At 32.8% G+C, this 20,102-nt stretch overlaps 1 protein-coding gene and 1 long non-coding RNA gene across 3 annotated transcripts in view; one reads left to right on the forward strand and one right to left on the reverse strand.

Moving 5' to 3' along the window:
- The window catches only part of LOC127698778 (uncharacterized), a 280,956-nt gene that overhangs the window by 137,248 nt on the left and 123,606 nt on the right, over positions 1–20,102 (forward strand). The gene's annotated exons all lie outside the window — the stretch shown is intronic.
- LOC127698729 (ribosome-releasing factor 2, mitochondrial-like) lies at positions 5,040–17,084 on the reverse strand. 2 transcript variants are annotated; one of them, XM_052202368.1, is made up of 8 exons: positions 16,830–17,084; positions 10,672–10,800; positions 9,591–9,671; positions 8,211–9,004; positions 7,652–7,894; positions 6,718–7,072; positions 5,865–6,031; positions 5,040–5,332 (listed from the first exon to the last, which is right to left on the reverse strand). In XM_052202368.1, the coding sequence occupies exons 1-8, from the start codon at positions 17,071–17,073 to the stop codon at positions 5,072–5,074; spliced, it is 2,274 nt and encodes a 757-aa protein (XP_052058328.1). In that variant the 5' UTR covers positions 17,074–17,084; the 3' UTR covers positions 5,040–5,071. The 2 variants fall into 2 exon arrangements, with proteins under 2 accessions (XP_052058328.1, XP_052058329.1); XM_052202369.1 differs by having other exon boundaries at positions 9,591–9,740.

A 20,102-nucleotide genomic window follows, 5' to 3' on the forward strand; every position in this document is an offset into this window, starting at 1 on the left:
ATTATTGGGGTTCTTTGATATGCCAAATCTAACCGTGTATTTAGATTTTTAATTTTGGGTCCCATTTTTTAAATTGGTCTACATTAAGGTCCAAAGGGTCCAAAATTAAACTTAGTTTGATTTTAACAAAAATTGAATTCTTAGGGTTCTTTGATATGCTGAATCTAAACATGTGTTTAGAATTTTGATTATGGGCCCAGTTTTCAAGTTGGTCCAAGTTGGGGTCCAAAATTAAACTTTGTTTGATTTCAACAAAAATTGAATATATGGGGTTCTTTGATATGCTGAATCTAAACATGTATTTAGATTTTAGATTTTTGGCCCAGTTTTCAAGTTGGTCCAAATTGGGGTCCAAAATTAAACTTTGTTTGATTTCAACAAAAATTGAATATATGGGGTTCTTTGATATGCTGAATCTTACCATGTATTTAGATTTTTTATTTGTGGGCCCGCTATCAAATTGGTTCATATTGTGGTCAAAAGGGTCCAAAATTAAACTTTGTTTGATTTCATCAAAAATTTAATTATTGGGGTTCTTTGATATGCCAAATCTAACCGTGTATTTAGATTTTTAATTTTGGGTCCTGTTTTTTAAATTGGTCTACATTAAGGTCCAAAGGGTCCAAAATTAAACTTAGTTTGATTTTAACAAAAATTGAATTTTTGGGGTTCTTTGATATGCTGAATCTAAACATGTGTTTAGATTTTTGATTATGGGACCAGTTTTCAAGTTGGTCCAAGTTGGGGTCCAAAATTAAACTTTGTTTGATTTCAACAAAAATTGAATATATAGGGTTCTTTGATATGCTGAATCTAAACATGTATTTAGATTTTTGGCCCAGTTTTCAAGTTGGTCCAAATTAGGGTCCAAAATTAAACTTTGTTTGATTTCAACAAAAATTGAATATAAGGGGTTCTTTGATATGCTGAATCTTACCATGTATTTAGATTTTTTATTTTGTAGGCCCGCTATCAAATTGGTTCATATTGTGGTCAAAAGGGTCCAAAATTAAACTTTGTTTGATTTCATCAAAAATTGAATTATTGGGGTTCTTTGATATGCCAAATCTAACCGTGTTTTTAGATTTTTAATTTTGGGTCCCATTTTTTAAATTGGTCTACATTAAGGTCCAAAGGGTCCAAAATTAAACTTAGTTTGATTTTAACAAAAATTGAATTCTTGAGGTACTTTGATATGCTGAATCTAAACATGTGTTTAGATTTTTGATTATGGGACCAGTTTTCAAGTTTGTCCAAGTTGGGGTCCAAAATTAAACTTTGTTTGATTTCAACAAAAATTGAATATATGGGGTTCTTTGATATGCTGAATCTAACTATGTATTTTGATTTTGGACATTGGACCATAATAGGTAAATTAAAAAAATTGAAGTTCTTAGACCACATTCTTTCTGTGTCAGAAACCTATGCTGTGTCAAATATTTAATCACAATCCAAATTCAGAACTGTATCAAGCTTGAATGTTGTGTCCATACTTGCCCCAACTGTTCAGGGTTCGACCTCTGCGGTCGTATCAAGCTGCGCCCAGCGAAGCATTTTATTGTATGATATCATTAGTTGAAGTGTCTCAAATTATCAGGTCTTAGTGTCATGGATTCCAAAAAAAGTGAATCTGTCTATTATATCCTTCAGCATTCATTCCAATAGGCTTTGGTGAAAGTTTCATTTTAATAAATTTGTTACAAGCCACTAGTGTGGATATACATTGGAATCTATGCAGAAATTCATCTTCTGATGAACTAATCAATTGAAACCAAAGGAAAAACAAAATTTCCATTTGAAATACTGTCCATGCACTGTGTGTCCATGTGGTAGTACAGGTACTTTTGTGTTTATTGGCCAACCAATTTTCCTGAGAGTAGAGACTCAGTTTGAAAAAAATAAACGAAGAAAAATATTCTTTGGAACTACAACAATTGAAAATTGATATGCCAGGAAAACCCCTTTTGAGGCAGTGGGTGTTAATAAATGTATCTATCAATGCTTGCCTGCATCAACTTTTTGCAATGTTCTTAAGACCTCTACTAATTTGCCTTTATCAAAAATGCCCAGCTACATGAAAGATTAATGTATGATTATCTCCCTTACATGATTGACTAGGATTGTCAGTTTTCCTACTGAAGGTTGGTCGTTCTCTCCGGGCACTTTGGATTCCTCCACCAATAAAAACTGACTGCCACGAAATAGTACAATAATGCTGAAAGTGGCATTAAACACCAATCAATCAATTAATCTTAAAGTTTTGATAATATTTTATAGAAAAAACAGAGAGAAGATACCTAGGGTCATTCACAAATCATACGTCCAATGAAAACAGACAAAACCATGGTCAAAAACAAAAACGATATAAGGACAAACAACAATATAAACTTAAACATTGCACAGAAAGCTAAAAACAGAGCAGCACTAACACCACCAAGGGGTGAACTCAGGTACTCCTGAAGGGTAAGCAGTTCCTGCTCCACATGTGTTACTCAATGTGTTGCTATAGACTTCAAATTGAATATTTTTTCAATACGAAAATCGAAATTCAAGTTTTTTATAACTAGACAATTAAATTTTCTGTCCCATTTTTGTTTCCACACTCTAACTTTAGTTTTCCTCATCCAAATTTTACGAAACTAATACACAATGCTAAAAGCCTAAACTCCCAGATAAAGTTTGAACTTGGGCAGTGAGTCACTTACTGTTCTAGAGTTATGCCCTTTATAACTTGGAAATTTGCCATTTTTTGTCGAGCCTGCGACTTTTGTCGCAGAAAGCTCTTTATAGGGATAGTGATCCGGCTATTCTAAGTTTGTTTCTTAGATACTATAAGCAATATGTCTACTATATTTTGTGTATGAAATAATTGTAAGGTTTACATGTATTTCCGGTTTGGTTTATCTGACCATGACCTCATTAACTTGGATCATGTTAAGTTTATGTGATACTTGTAGTAAAGCTTTATATTTAGGACTATCAACATAAAATCAATAATCAGTAAAGCAGGCAAGACATTTTAGCCTGTGCTCTCTTGTCTTATTTCCACACCCTTTTTTTAACTTTTCAAATTTTATGAAACTTATACATAATGCTAAAAACCACAACATGCAGACAGAGTTCAAATTTTGGCAGTAAGTCTTTGAGTCATTAATCGTTCTAGAGTTATACCCCTTTTAAACTTGAAAATTGCAAAGCATGAGCGGGTGTATTCTTGTCCTAAGACACATTCTTCTTTTATTTTCAATTTAGTTTCTTCTCTCTCTCAAAAACTCTGGATTGGGAAACAGTACTGAATGAAGATTGCATCCAAGGTGAGATTTTCCTCGGGGTACTTTAAAACAAAAAGACTCATTTCGAAATAATTATTTATTTTCTTTAACTTGTCTTGCAATCAGACATCAAAATTCCCAGATATTATGTCAGTCCAACAGTCTCTAAGAATAGCTGGTTTGAAAAGCCATTATTTGACCCACATTACAATTATTGGAAGTTTTGTGATAAAATCTGTAAGACATTTGATAAGACGCCTTAAACAGTATGGAAAACCAAAATTTGCCTGACACTTCATACAATCAACAGATTTTGAGACCTTTGTTTAAGAGATATACAAATGTATATAGTTTAAGAAAAAAAAACAAAATACATTAACATGCTTTTAAAACTATGATAATTTGAATACAAAATGACATCATAGTCATTTTTTATCAACAGTTCATTTTAATATTTCTCAAATAATCTTTTTTTTGCCAGTACAACAAAAGGTCAATACTAAGTTTTTGAAACCATACTTCAATATTCATTTGTAACACCATCAGTAAGAAAGTATACGGAAGTCTCTTCTCACAAGTCAATCAGAACTTTAGACCACAATTGAATTAAAAAGATTTAAAAAATAATCCATCTTAAATGAAAGAACCTTTGTGAGCACGCTCATATACTCCAAGCCCCCACATTGTCATTTGGCAAACAAAATCTCACAAGATTCCTAAGTTCAAAGGCACTTAACTCCTGTCGATATGCACATCTTCATATTATGTCCTTATTATCTACAAAGTTCCATGAAATTTTGTTGCATGGTATAGAGGAGTTGGGATGACAAGAACAGGACTTACAAACTGCTGGACATCTATAGGCCGTAAGGTGACCTAAAGTTGTTAACTTCTATGTCATTTGGTTTCTGGGGGAGAATTGTCTCATTGGCAATCATACCAAATCTTGTTATTTTTATATGTACAATCATTATATGCATCAAATATAGTTGACCTTAGTGTTTATAGTATCTAAGAAAAAAAACTTAACCAGGAAAACTTCAGATTGGCCAATCAACCATGAAAATGAGGTCAAGGTCAGATGAACCTTGACAAACAGACATGTACACCTTACAATCATTCCATACACCAAACATAGTTGACCTTTTACTTATACTATCTTAGAAGAGGACATAACTACCATGAAAATAGTTTCAAGGACAGATGATTACTGCCAGACAGACATGTTCATTTTACAATTATTTCATTCACCAAATATAGTTGACCTATTGCTAACAGTATTAGAAAAACAGACCAAACCACAAAACATAACATTTACCAATGCACAGTGAAATGCGGTCTAGGTCAAATGAAACCTGCCAGACTGACATACACCTTACAATTATTCCATACATATATAGTTAACCTACTGATTAAAATATCTGAGAAATGCACCCAATGATGTAAACCTTGCATGTAATCCATATACCAAATATAGTTATCCTGTTAATCATAATAAGTGAGAAATTCACATGACAAAAAAAACTAAACTTTTTTTGTAAGCAGTCGCTGAACAATGTAAATGAGGTCAAGTATAATGGACAGATAACACACAGAAATTTTGTAACATAAGGCATCTGTATAAAAGATATGAAGCCTCTAGGTCTTCTACTCTCTAAAATATAAAGCTTATTACAAAAAGTTTATGCCGCTGTTCTTCATTACAATCCCTATGTCTCCCATTATGCAACTTTAGTCACAGGCCAGACAAAAATTCAAACAGACTAATTAAATAAAAATTATTTATTTATCTATCCACATTAAAAAATTCCAATAGCTTTATTGACTGCTTTTTGTTGTTCTATTTCTGACATTTTCTCATAATGGGAGAACTCCATTGTAAAGTTTGCCATTCCATGGGTATTGCTTCTTAAAACAGTAGAAAAACCCAATGTTTCTGACAGAGGTGTGATAGCATGTACCAATTTGATATCTTCTTCACTATCAACATTCTCCATATGGCTTCTTCTTTTTCCTAAATCAGCCATCACTGCATGTAAATTGTCCTCATCTACAGTTACCTGAAAAGAGAAAGGTCAAGAAGTTATTTTCCGAAATGTCTTAAAATATATTCATACGGTACTATAATTGCCATTATTGTTACTAATAGATATTTGAATAGTAAAATGTTTTGTATTTGCTATGCTATAAGCCTACAGGATCAAACATGCAGATGAAATTCATTGGTTTACTTTGATATAAAATAGCATTTTTTGCACTTTTAAAACATGCCATATTTCTGATTACAGTAACAATATAATTTATTGCAATAGTATAAAATTCATATAAATTATTGCATAATTGAGGGTCTGGGAAGAATATACAAAATAGTGGGCTGAAAAATAAAGAATAGAGAATAATGTGGTGCTTAAATATAAAGACTAAAAAGTCATGGGCAATATAAAATATCTGGTTCCTATCTAGAGACTTAGAATTTGTTCCCTAGTCAAAGATGGCTAGACATTCTTCTCATTTTAATTTTAATTTGCTTAGTAAGCTGATTTTACTCATTTTTTTTAAAATCCAAAAGACAAAATGGTAACAATTTCATACCTCCATTTTCATCATAGGTTCTAATAAAACAGCTTTGGCTTCCTTCAGTGCCTTGTGTACACACTGTGAAGCACAAGCTGTGATCATGGCTTCAGTGGTAGACCTTCCTATCTCAGCTTTATATAATTCCACTTCAACATCTATCACAGGAAAGTTTAAAATAGGACCTGAAATAAAATGTAAAAGAATTATTGACACTGATTTCCTCATCCTGCATGTTGACGAAAAAATAAAATAAAAACAAAGATAGTATTTTTTCATTGATTTGGTAAAAATAAAGTTTGAATACATAAATTGAAAAATCAAAGAACCAAAACTTTTTCCATAAATCACATTTCTTATGATAACAAATTACAAGTACCAAAATTACAAACATTTGACGTGCCATATCACATATCAAAAAGTTTTTCTCATTAATTCTAATGATGCTCATTTCTAAATGTTTAAAATTCCATATATCAATCAGTGAAAAGCAATACACACACAAAAAAACACCCAAAAGAAGCCAAGGAACTCTTTTCATGGATAGAATACCTTAGAATTAAACAAATACAAAAAATTACTTTTAGTATAAAAATATGAATAAAGCATATTTGGTATTGAATGTGACAGACATCCAACAACACAAAGTTGAACAAAAAAATAAGTTGAGTGTACAATGAGGGTTAAAAGCTTACAAAATATGTATACAGACGGCTCTAAAAGAGATTAAAGTTTAGAAGCAGTGAAGTAAAATATACAACTGACAATCTAATATTTTTCATTTTTCAGAAAACTGCATTCAAATTGTAAAAAAAAAAAACATAACTTTAAAATTTATTTTAGCATGTTTATCATAATCAATCTGCTATACCAGAACTGAATGCAGATTTGATTCCTATTTCAATTGCCTTCAATTGGTTTCTATGTAATTTTTCTAGAGAATTTTCACGAGACTGAACAAGCTTAACATGTTTGAATTCTTTCTCCTGTAGACTAAAATGAATTGACATTCCAAGGACCACATGCTGTTGAACATTATTGATCATTGTATCCATTGTTTCTTCCCAAGATGATTCTCCTTCACAAGTTTCTCTGTAAGCTACTTGTAAAGGACCCATATAAACATCCAACTTGTACTCTGTTAAAAGTCTCTGTCTTATAATGTCTAGGTGTAGTTCCCCCATGCCTCCTAATATAGTCTGGCCTGTTTCTTCGTCTACTTGTACCTGAAAAATACATTTTTGGTTAACTGAATGGTTTTAAAAAGGATATAACAAAATATTGAATATGAAGATTTTTGGTTACCAATTGGCAATTTATTGGTTGCAAATTAATGCAATGTTTTGGTGATGCATGTGTCTGTGGAGTAAGTGAAAGGAAAATTTCTGTGGCTTTTAGTGGCAATGTAAATAAACTGTTGACACAGATCGATGAGGTATGATCGTCAATGAGACAATTATTTCGTAAACACCAAAGGACAAGGATATGAACAATGTTTCATCAAGAGCCAGATTCTCAACAGATGCTCCAGCTTATAATGCAAAAGATTCAATATCATTTCTGAAACCAGAAGACAACTATTATATTACAATGCAAACTCTGTCTTCTCCATTTACGAAGTTAGTCGGATAAATTAAGGAATTATCCATTGCAACTGTTGATCAAATTACAAAAAATGCAAGATTAATTGATATAATTTCAGCAAATATGGCATACAAATATTGTGATCATAGTTTTTAACTAATACTTATCCCGTCACAGTATCCCCAATAATAAAAACAAAAAAAGCTACAAAGATACTTTACCGTGAGACTAGGATCCTCCCTCTTAAGACATTCCAATGCTAAATCTAACTTTCTCTGTACCGAAGGAGATTCAGATTCTACAGAACACAGAAAAACCGGAGGATGTATATTTATACCACCAAGGACTGGAAATTCATCAGGGTCATGTTCTGTCAATCCTTGTTGTTTACGGAGATGATGTAGGTTCTTAGCTGCCATCTCTGCAGTTGCTTTGCTTGCTGTAAGAGTGTCACCAGTCTGGGTCTAAAAAAATACCTTTGTTATAAAAACATGACAAAACCTTGCAATGACTTTTAATTTATTCATTTTTGAACATTAGGGTATACGGGAAGAATGCAATTTTGTACAACGTCTGGCCTTCCCCAAATATGTGGCAGATAAGTCAATATTTATGTGAATAAAAAGTCATAGGGTAACTAGACTATTTAACATTTTTCACTTCTTCTACAAATTCTAAATATTCTTACTGGATAAAGGTAGTTAATTAGTGGATTTTTTTTATAGGATTTGGTACCTATATTTACATATCTATTTTTAGAACTAGATAATACCGGTATACCTTTTTGAGTCCTGCTATACAAATGATATTTCCTGCACTGGCAGTGTTGACATCATGATATTCATTAGAGTATACTTGAATCAGTCTTGATGGTTTCTCTTTACAATTCTTATTCACATTATAGATCTCCCCCAAGTTCATCACACCGGAATATAATCTTAGAAATGTTAGTGGTCCTCTGTGTTTATCATGTATAATTTTAAAAGCATATGCACATAAGTCTGTCTCATAGAACTGAACCAAATCCATTGTTTTTTCTAAAGGACTGGGCAAATAATGGTTAACAGCATCTATCAATGGCTGAACTCCCGCATTCTTTAGTGATGAGCCACACAGTACTGGAACAATATGTCTGCCGATGGTAGCATTTCTCAAAGCTACATCGATGTCCTCGGCAGTAATGGCACTGTCAGTTATGACACGATCTGCTATGTTCTCACAGTAATCTGATAGATTTCCAATTAAACTGTTTCTACACTTTGTTGCTACTTCCCAAAGTTCAGGATCAGTTTTAGAATCCAAATCTTTTATGCTGAATATTTGACCTTCAGAACTTTTTTCAAAGTCATATGTTATTTTTTGCATATTTACAATATCAATAATGTCTTTAACTCTGTTACCATCAAGTATAGGAAAGTTGACAAGTAAAGGTTTAATTTTCAATTTATCTTGAATTGATTTTAAACATTTCTCAACATCAGCTCTTGGTTTGTCCATTTTATTCAAGAACACAATACTAGGGACTTTGTACCTGTTAGCTTGACTCCATACTGTTAAAGTTTGAGCTTCAACTCCTGTAAATAAAACAAGAAAGAATTAACTTTATTTGATATTATTTTGTCCTTCATACTTTTCAATTATAGGATCTAAATCTCATATGACATTTTATCCCCATATATATGGTAAAATTGAGAATGGAAATGGGGAATGTGTCAAAGAGACAACAACCCAACCAAAGAGCAGAAAACAGCTGTAGTGCATTTGAATGTTTTTAAATGAATGCTTTCTGGTTTAAATCAAGAAAAGACTTTGAATGCCCTGTGACCTTGACTTTTAACATTTGTGCAGTAGGGAAGTACAATTGAAAGTTACTAGGTTCTAGCACAAACCAAGGAAAATAGGGAATTCTTTCAAAACTTTCAGAAAATGAATTATTAGATGTGATGTCATATAATTTTTGAAGTCAAAACTGACACATAATAGATTTCAATATGGACTCAAGTATCTTGGACCTTTGGAAATAACACAATTAAGGGCCTTTAACTCACAATCCCAATAAGTTGCTTAGCAGAGGAAACTGATCAAGTATATTAAGTATATAATAAGATTTTTGGGGTTTTTATTTGTACTCCATATGTACTTTCATAATATTTATCTTACCAGCAGAAGCATCAATTATTGTTACAGCTCCATCCAACACTCTCAGGCTTCTTTCCACTTCTACAGTAAAATCTACATGCCCTGAAATTATACACATCTGGGTTTTTTTCAGTTTGTCTAAAGTTTCCTTTTAATTGTCCATGTGTATGACTGAAAGGAGAAATAATGAAAAGGTCACTGTTTAATGGACCAAAAAATCATTTGAGTAGTGTTTCAGAACTATTGACAATTCTTCTATTTAACAGGTAAAATAATCAAGCAAAATAAGATACTATTACCATCTACTATTCTTGAAATTTGGGTAGACTTGATAAACACACTTTTGAAATTGCAAGAGAACTACTTAGATGGGGGCTGAGGGAAACTAAAATAAATAATATCCATCTTTTCTTAATTTAATTAAAACACTGATCGATATGAACACCTCTTTAAATAAGAACATTTCAATAGATTTTTATCTCTTGATAATTAATTGAGTCATATAAATCTTTTTTTTTCTTCAATGTTATAAATTGATATCCATTAATGCTGACCACTATACAAGTTTTACAATCATGTTGAATGTTTGTCTGTAATATCCAGGTTATCAGAGGTAAGAATATCTATTAACATCAGCATCTGCTTAGATCTAATGTAACAAAGAGGAATCTGAACTTATGCTTTGATATAATCCAACCTAGCAAATTGCCTTTTTTGTCTTTTTTTTAACATATTAGTAGATAATGTTGAAACATAGTGGAACATTATATTGGATGTGGCCCCTGAACATAAACAGGTGAGCTATGGCTGCATTACCAAGCAGTAGTGGACACAATTTTTGGCTCAATTGTGAACACAACAGGACTCATGTAACATTACAAGGACAACAAAGATATCAAAAAAATGTGTTTGATTCTTCATATGCTGCCACCTCTTTGGTGGATTTCCATCAATTACTGTACATCAAATACTTAAAAAAAAAAGTTTAAAAGTTTTCCTCAAATTAAATGCAATCGGTACATGTCACAAAATACATTCTTGGTTGGAATCATACTATGACATGTATGAGATCTTTTGAATATGCATTTAAATATAACCAGACCTGGTGTATCTATGAGGTTTATTTTGTGCTTTTTCCAATGAAGTGTAATTGCTGCTGATGATATTGTCATTCCACGATTTCTTTCCTGCTCCATGTAGTCCATCACAGTATCTCCATCATCAACATTACCTACAAAAAGTAGATCAATATTATTTCATAATAAACTTTCCTTTATGATTTTTTAAACTGACCACTTTTGTACAGAACTAGCCCTTAAATTCTTTTGTCATATCTTAGCTGAAAATGCCAATACTTTAAATATATAGTACTATATTTTGCATGCAATATTCAAACACATACCTGTCCTAAACTCTTACTTGAAGCTATGCTTATAAACTTTTATTTGACATTTATCATCTCACCATGCATTTTATGTTTTAAAATGTGTTGTTTTCTTGACTTGTATACATGTATACATGTGTTTGATCTATTGTTGATTTGATGAGCTCAATAAGCTTGTGTTTTGGAGACTTTGTTGAACTGAGATATTCTTTTAATTTTATTCACTACTTTTCTAGACTCAGGGTGACATATTGTATAGACAATTAACTATCTTCTTTATAACAGAAATTGTTGTCAGAGAAAATCTGTGTAATCTGTGTCGATCTGTCTGTCCTTTCCTAGCACGCTTGTTGCATTTTTCTCCACAACTACAAATCAGAGCTTTTTGGTAATTGGAACAAACTTATTACTGGTAAACTATACAGTGTACCATATTTTTAGATCTGTCACTTATTTAATACTTCCAGATTGGCAAATACAAATGTAGATATCTATACCATGACAATGCTGGTAACAAGTGCTACCGCGGAGAGATCATTCAGTGTACTACGTCGGTTGAAAACATATATGATCAACCATGAATAACGATTGGTTATCATCGCTAGCATTAATGCATATTCATCGGGATTTCAGTGTGAATATTGACAAAGTAATGGAGAAGTTCGTTTCTGCTTAGACCCGAAGAGCAGATTTTGGACAATTTTGAGTAAATTCTGTCTCACAAAAATGTGTTGCTTATGTATTCAATTTACCACGATTTACCCTATTCAAAAGAATTCAGAATAGTTTTGCATTCATGAATTGTCTACAAGTCCTATGTAGCACCTCTTTTTACCCTCCTATGACCGAAAACCGAAAAAAAAATATCATTTTTTGCATAAAATGGTCCAAAAGATTTTCGCCTCGCTCCGCTCAGCGGTACATCAGCGTGCACATCATTTTAGTCTAGCTACGCCCCTGGTTTCTATAGATCATTATCGATATATTAGTATTATTGATATGTACACAAGATATGTCAGATAGTAGATACGGACTGCATTATTCTCATAATTCATCTTTATGAAAAGTATCTGAAAATTTTCAACGTGTTGTGTGCTTTATAATAGTAGAGAAGCTGATTCCAATTTTCAAGTCTTTAGTTTGAATAAAGGTATGCCAACTTGCCTCACTAATGAAAAAAAAGAATTAAACAGTTCTGCATTAAGGACTACCAACTCACACCACATATGAAAAGGAGTTTAATCCCAACGAATGAAGGTCTGCCAACTTGACCCACTGATGAAAAAAAAAATTAAATCTTACTGCATTCAGGACTACCACTTTCATAAGTGGGGCGAGGAGGCAGGACAAAATTCAACAGGATTTTACCCTTTTTCATAGGTGGGGCGAGTTGTCATGGATTCCTAATTACAGTTAGCACTTTAATACCTTATATAAGTGCTACTACACTGTAGAGGGTACTCCAGTATCAGAGAGACTTTTGAATTCAAAATGTCCAAAATTACAGAAAAAATTATAACCCCTTTGTGTGATAAATATAAAATAAAGCTTATACTTAATAATAAATCTTACAAGGCACTAAAACTATCTTCCTCTTTCGTAACAAATTGTTTAAATGATCTTAAATGCGAGAAGTAATCTATTGCAATAGATTTTCATTATACATGTATTTTATATTCACATAATTGTTTGTATTTTACTACCATGTTTATCCATTCGATCATTACCATTTATTGTAAATGCGTTTGTGCCAATAAAATATTGTCTATTGTCTATTGTGACTGGTCACTTTATCAACTTTCTGTTTCTCTCATACTTGTAGGTTCCTAACATTGATGTGTAGCAGGAAAAATTCTGCTGGAGATTCGAGGATGCGGACGACAGCTTATTCTAGTTTGTGAACTGATTTATACGGAGACGATAGATGCCAAATGCAAAAGCGCTATATAATATCTATGTAAATGAAAACCAAAAACAGTGAAAACAATATATAATTTAATCAACAATTACAACTTTTATTATGTAAATCCAAAGTAGAAATGGAGCAGTCAATGACTTCACTATTATACCCGTATTAAGAAGGCATATGGCAGATGCACTAACCTTGTAAAGGGTGGTTGGAAAGCACGGCTTTCCTAGGTTGGACTGAACGTCAGTCCTCAAGCAATTCAACATAACAATTTCAAATCAATTATCTAAAATATATACGTTTTCCGAAGAAGGTAATTAAAGGTTCTGCGACGATGCAAATATTAAACTTTAGAATATGAATAAATATCTTTAACCAATGATTTCAAAATATCAATATCTATTCAATTTAACAAATATGTACTGAATAAGCTTCATGTAAATTATTAAATAAAGAAATATGAAATTTATAGTTTTAAACAAGGGAAATAACAATGACATAATAATCCTAACTGCCACATTCCTCCCCCCTAAGACAAACGATAAATTTCATAAATAAAGTCTGCAAACTGAAATGTCTATCAAATTGATGTATCTGCCACACTAAACACGCAAAATGCAAATGTCATGTAAAATAAATATGAATAATTTGTAATGATTAAACATTAAATCTAATATATATCAGTTAAAGTTAAATAATGAGACTGTTCAAGGAGACCACAACACCAGTCTGATACCCTCCTCCTCCCTTCAAAAACCAATGTAAATGAAATAACATTTGAAAATTTAAATTTAACAAAAGTCTATCAATGTTCACCAGATTAAATGTCTTTCAAACACATGTAATAATATCACTTAGAAATAAATGTCACTGTATAACACATACACAAACACACATCAGAATCAGAATCAGGTTCATCTGTTAACGGACGCGACTTTAAGTCTTCTTGGTAAGTAGGCTTCATATTCAGTGGTACGGCATATATTGTAATGGCACATCTAATGTTGAAATCCATGAAAAGTTATACCAGGCAATGTCTACCAATTTTGATCTCACAGTGGCACATTTGACGTGTACCACCGGGTTCTATTACTGCACTCCAACGTTGTTGATAACGGTAACACAGACGTTGTGCCACCGATTGAAAGCACCATTCAGCTGAACAAAATATACTGTTTCTGATCTGCACAGCAGACCTAGACTTGCAATTTAAGTTGTACCAGGTAATCTCCACCACTGTTGATCTCACAGTGGCACATTTGATGTGTACCACCGGGTCCTATTACTGCATTCCAGCGTTGTTGATAACGGTAGCACAAATGGTGTACCACCGGGTCCTATTACTGCATTCCAGCGTTGTTGATAACGGTAGCACAAATGGTGTACCACCGGAGATGGATCGGGTCCATCTATATGCAAGGTTCTCAAAATAAAGTTGGACGATGCCCAACTGTTATAGCAAGGTTCTCAAAATAAAATGTATGATGCCCAAATTTTGTGCAAGTTACTAAATAATGGATCGGGTCCATCTGTATGAGCTAGAAGTGTTTCTAACTTGAAGCTTAACTTTCACTCTATTGGTTTCTGCCATAACTAATAAAAGTCAAGAGGTCGGACTTCTATAAACTCTCTAAATACTAAATATTTAGCTAGAGATTACAATCCAGACAAATGAGCAACAACTCATAAACAAACCAATTCCTACTAAAACTAGCTAACAGTCTACACTTCAAACTACACAGAAGATCAGCCTTTATTCAAGTAATAATAAAAATGAAAAATATAACAAGATGAGATGCACGGCATCCCTCCCTTGGAAAAAGAAAAACCAAACAGCCAAAATTGAGGCGTATGACACCTCTGAGTATACATTGAAATAAATCTAAAGTAAAACTGTATATATACAACACAATGTAAAAACAAAAATTAAACAAAGGTAACACAATCTGAACTACAAAAATTGTGATTTAAATCGTTCTTTAATATCCCTTCTATTTTTGAGAATTTCACTTGACTATCTGCAGACCTTTCATCTCTAGCATGGACTCTAAGAGACACATTTGGACACTTAGACCTGACATGACCTAACTGATGACATTTAAAACATTTCTTATGTTTACGTTTCCTATGTGATCTCAGTCGCCTCCTCAAGATATTCATTAAAATTTCAAAATTCTTATGAACAGTATCACAACAAACTGAACTTTCTGACTCATCAATAGTTTCTGGATCACCAGTAAAATGAACAGCTTCATATTCAATAGCTAGTGATAAAGCCTCGTTTAAACTATGAGGGTGCTTAAAAGTGACAAATTTAGTCATCTCAATATTCAAACATGATGTAAATAAGTCAGTAAAATACACATCTAAATCTGAAAAATTATCAGGATAAGCCTTATGAGCTAGTATCTTGAAACGCTGACCAAAGTCAGAAATTGTCTCATTTTCCTTCAAACTACACAGTCGCAGTTGAAATTTAAAATATGCCTCCCTCTCCTTAGGATTGAACCTCTGAATAAGTAAATTTTTCAAGCAGTCATAATCATACAACTGTGGCCTTTTTACGAAACGTAAAATAGTTTGAGCATCACCTCTCAAATTCATTATTAACTGACATTCCATCTCAAATTCATTCCACTGATTCCAAAGAGAAACTGTCTCAAAATGAACAAAATAATCTGTAACATCAATGCGGACACCATCAAACAAACAAGGTTTTTCTTCAAACCTAATCATAACTCAATATGCATTTACAAAATGAATCAAACGATGAAAATAAAATACCCAAGGAACAACTATCCGCCCAATTCTTCAAAACTGGTCTGCTTAGGACTATCATATCCAACTACAAGTACTGACTCAAATGTTTGCTCCATTTCTTATAAATAATTTAGTTCAGTTACAAACCAGAAAAGTTGCTTTATAACTCCGCATCCGCCTCGCGGGACCTACATGTAGCAGGAACAATTCTGCTGGAGATTCGAGGATGCGGACCACAGCTTATTCTAGTTTGTGAACTGATTTATACGGAGACGATGGATGCCAAATGTAAAAGCGCTATATAATATCTATGTAAATGAAAACCAAAAACAGTGAAAACAATATATAATTTAATCAACAATTACAACTTTTATTATGTAAATCCAAAGTAGAAATGGAGCAGTCAATGACTTCAATATTATACCCATATTAAGAAGGCATATGGCAGATGCACTAACCATGTAAAGGGTGGTTGGAAAGCACGGCTTTCCTAGGTTGGACTGAACGTCAGTCCTCAAGCAATTCAACATAACAATTTCAAATCAATTATCTAAAATATATACGTTTTCCGAAGAAGGTAATTAAAGGTTCTGCGACGATGCAAATATTAAACTTTAGAATATGAATAAATATCTTTAACCAATGATTTCAAAATATCAATATCTATTCAATTTAACAAATATGTACTGAATAAGCTTCATGTAAATTATTAAATAAAGAAATATGAAATTTATAGTTTTAAACAAGGGAAATAACAATGACATAATAATCCTAACTGCCACAGATGCATGTATCATGTGTATAACAAAATGTTGTATCATTTTCATACATTCCTAATACATTTGTGTACATGTACTTAGTACCAATTTTAGTATGGTAAGCTTAAATGTGTGCTAATCTACTTTGTTAGAACCATCATGATCAAATTCAAGCAGACATAACTCACTAAGTTTTATGAGAAACATAGTTTACATTATTTTTCATTTAAATAGTAGTCTAGTTTGTGGCAGTGGAATAATATGTTAGATAATTTCTCTCATTACTAAAAGTATTTGGAACTGTGGAATGCTCAAAGGACTTGAAATGTAAACAGCAAAAGTAACAAATTCATATGAATAAATAGTGCAGGGTACGTAAGCGAAATAGAAACATAAAGAACATCTTGTGGGCAAATTGTGTAAGTATATAAAGTGTGGATAATTGTTACCAATATGCCTTGTGAATCCAGAGTAAAATAACATTCTCTCCGATGTTGTTGTTTTTCCGGCATTGATGTGGGCCATGATGCCAATATTTCTGATATTTTGCATTGGTTCATCCTTTAGACCTGGTTTTGGTGCGGACGACTTTAAACGTTTAAAATGTTTACAGAAGCATGTTAATTTGTGCAAACAGTATCGCCTGTACATCATTTGAGATTTTTGATGAATCTTGTGGAGGTTATGGAACATCTAAAAGTTACACCAGCATACGGACGTAGACTGGATGAATCCGGATAATAAAATTCACAATCTTTTCTGAGGTTTTTTTGCTAGCTATTAACATGATCCATATCAAAAATATAGTCTGCCCCTCTATGTATCCTTATTTATGTTTGTTATAAAAGCTATACTACCTATTATTAGTAAAGGTTAATTCATATAAAAATTCTGTATGTATATCCGATATGTTTATATAGTTGATTTGAGTAGCATAAGAAAGTAAGCTGTTTATAATGGCCCAACTTGATAAGTAATCTAGTTAAAAAAATCTTTTAAAACTATTTAGTTCTGTTTACCCTCCGACCCTGACCAAATATGAAAACTGTAAACTGATGAATAAACATGTAATTTTGTTCTTTTTGAATTTGCTTCACTCGCCGTGTTTGAACTTTCTTTTAAGCCGGTATACTTTTATGTCCTTCAGTTTTAGTCAATGACATAGCTCTTCAACTGCTTCGGTTCTTATACATCCTTGGCTTTCAAATATTCGGTTTTGAGCGTTCGAATTCCTAACTGAAGGTAAATCTAGAAAAGCGCTTCGAACTTGACGCATAAAATTTATAAAATGTTCAGTGTTTTCATTTTTTTACAACACCGAGTCGATATCGCTGCTGGTAGACTATCAGTCCCCGAGGTATCAATAGCTCAGTAGTCAGTACTTTGGTGCTGACATGATTAATGAGGGGGTGGACAGCTTTTAAGGGAGGTGGGAGGTGGGGGGGGGGGGGGGGGGGGGGGAGAGAAAAAAATAGGTGGGAGAGAAAAAAGATTCTAAAAGTGGGAGGTGGGAGATAGGGGCGGGAGGTGGGAGAAGGGTATCCCCCTGTGCACCCCCTCATTAATAACAAACCTTTCTTAAATTGTGACTTTGCCCGTTTAAAAATTTATTAATTATTTTAAAAAAATCTAAGGTTGCAACTCTCTCAGGCAAAGTTGACCTTAGATGAATTTGGCTATTATTTCTAGGTCGTTTTTTGTTATATAGCTCTTCAAATGTTTCGGTTCTTATGCATCTTTGGCTTTCAAATATTCGGTTTTGAGCGGTCCTGCTGAAGTTAAATCCAGAAAAGCGCTTCGAACGCATGCAATTTATAAAGTGTTGCTTTCATTTTTACAGCACTGGATCGATACCACTGCTCAGTTCCTAAGGTATCATCAACTCAGCAGTCAGTACTTTGGTACTGACATGATTTATGACAAACTTTTCTTAAATTGTGATACGAAACTAAGGTTTCAACTCCCTCAGGCAAAGACTTTTCACAAGAGTTCAGCAGGTCACATGTTTTCATCCTTTTGATTGTGACATGCTTTAGACGTCCTGTGTCATATACAAAAAAAATCTTACTGATTCAGGAGGTTTCATTATGATAGAACTTCACTTGACTGATACTCTTAAAAAATAATATTATTGCTTATTCATTAATATTCGCGTGCTACCAATTTCCGTGGAGTTCATGTGTGAGTGGAAAACACGAGCTCAAATACTTAGCGGTTAAAACGTTTAAGTACATTTGATAGGAATTAATGATGAAAGCACGAAAAAATGTATTCCTCGAAATATCAATTGTATCTCAACCGTGAAGTGTATACGAACAAAGATGATATATAAATCTATAGTAATTGCATGATTTCCCTTGTTGTTTCAATTCAATCTTAACTTTTACTAGGATTGTCAGTTTTCCTACTGAAGGTCGGTGGTTCTCTCTCTTGGCACTCCGGCTTCCTAAAAAAACTGACCGACACGAAATAGCACAATAGTGCTCGGAAAGTGGCATTAAAAACCAATCAATCAATCAATCAATCGTAGTTGTTTCAACAGAGACATATAATATATATATATTGTATTATATGTCTCTGGTTTCAGGAAGAATATCTTTCAGTGCAAAATTCGATAAAATTTAGTAAAATCTGGCTACACTCCACAATACATGACGATAGAACCGTCGAGTGTAACTTGACAGACAACCTATGTAATAATAAGGCAGAATTCAACAATGTACACAAAAGTTCAGTGTAGCCAGAGATATATATGTGTACATATTTCTCTGGTGTAGCGTATGAAAAAAAATTAATTCAAATTGTTTCAGATAAACACGAAAAAGATGGACAACGAATTTCGGCCGACAATAGCTTCTATTCCGCAAATGTGAACAACGTGGGCTTGGAAACAATGATAGTTAGAGAGCATTAACTACGAGCTGAATTTTTTTCATGTTTTTGCAGTTTCTAATAATTATCAATAACCAAATATTGAATACTAATTCGTTATTAGCTGTCAGTTTGGTTCAATAACATGAACGGTACCAATTTTTCTGCACCAGATGCGCATTTCGACAATAAATGTTTCTTAGGTGATGCTCGAGGCCAAAATATTTGAAAATCCAAAACTTGCTTAAAAATATTTGCCAAAGTAAGCTCCAAAACTTCACCGATACATTGTTTACTCGCAAAGCAATAATTCAACTCCATCAAATCCATCTGCATGCGACCTGTTATTCACCTCAGTTGAAGATAATTACGCATATGCTCATCATGTTCGGTTATTGAAAAAAATATTGCCAGCTGAAGTGACACTATGAATTCAATGGGAAGACCGATAACACTGACTATATTGTTTTTATTATAAAATTCTGACATACATCATTCTAACACCGAACATTAGTCGATCTCTATTCGTCTAGTCGCAACTCTAGTAGAATCTAAGTATTGGCAAATGAAATGTCTCTGGTCTAGAAGACAGTAGAGTAAAACCGAAAAGTTTAAAAGTAACACTGTGAGTGTAAAAGATGTAAAAAAAGAACAAAATTGCATGTTTAAAGTTCACGTACAGTTTTCATATTTTGTCAGGAGAGTAAATAGAACTTGATGTATTGAAAATACTTTTTGAACTAGATAACGAAATTACGTACCAAGTTGGGTCATATATAGATAACTTACTTGCTTATGCTAATAAAAATTTTACAACTCTAACATATTTGTGATACCGCATACTGAATCAA

The sequence above is a fragment of the Mytilus californianus genome, unplaced genomic scaffold (genome assembly GCF_021869535.1).
Source record: "Mytilus californianus isolate M0D057914Y unplaced genomic scaffold, xbMytCali1.0.p SCAF_4, whole genome shotgun sequence".
In the NCBI taxonomy this organism is placed as follows: Eukaryota; Metazoa; Mollusca; class Bivalvia; order Mytilida; family Mytilidae; genus Mytilus; species Mytilus californianus.

Bases quoted from the DNA above. Each gene is read 5' to 3' on its own strand.
- LOC127698729 (XM_052202368.1), bottom strand. From the start codon at position 17,073: ATGTTCCATAACCTCCACAAGATTCATCAAAAATCTCAAATGATGTAC. The intron at 9,672-10,671 runs GTCTGGTTATAT...GTATAATTTCAG, and splicing joins AAACCTCATAGATACACCAG to GGCATGTAGATTTTACTGTA. The intron at 7,073-7,651 runs GTAAAGTATCTT...TGTATTTTTCAG, and splicing joins GGGAGGATCCTAGTCTCACG to GTACAAGTAGACGAAGAAAC.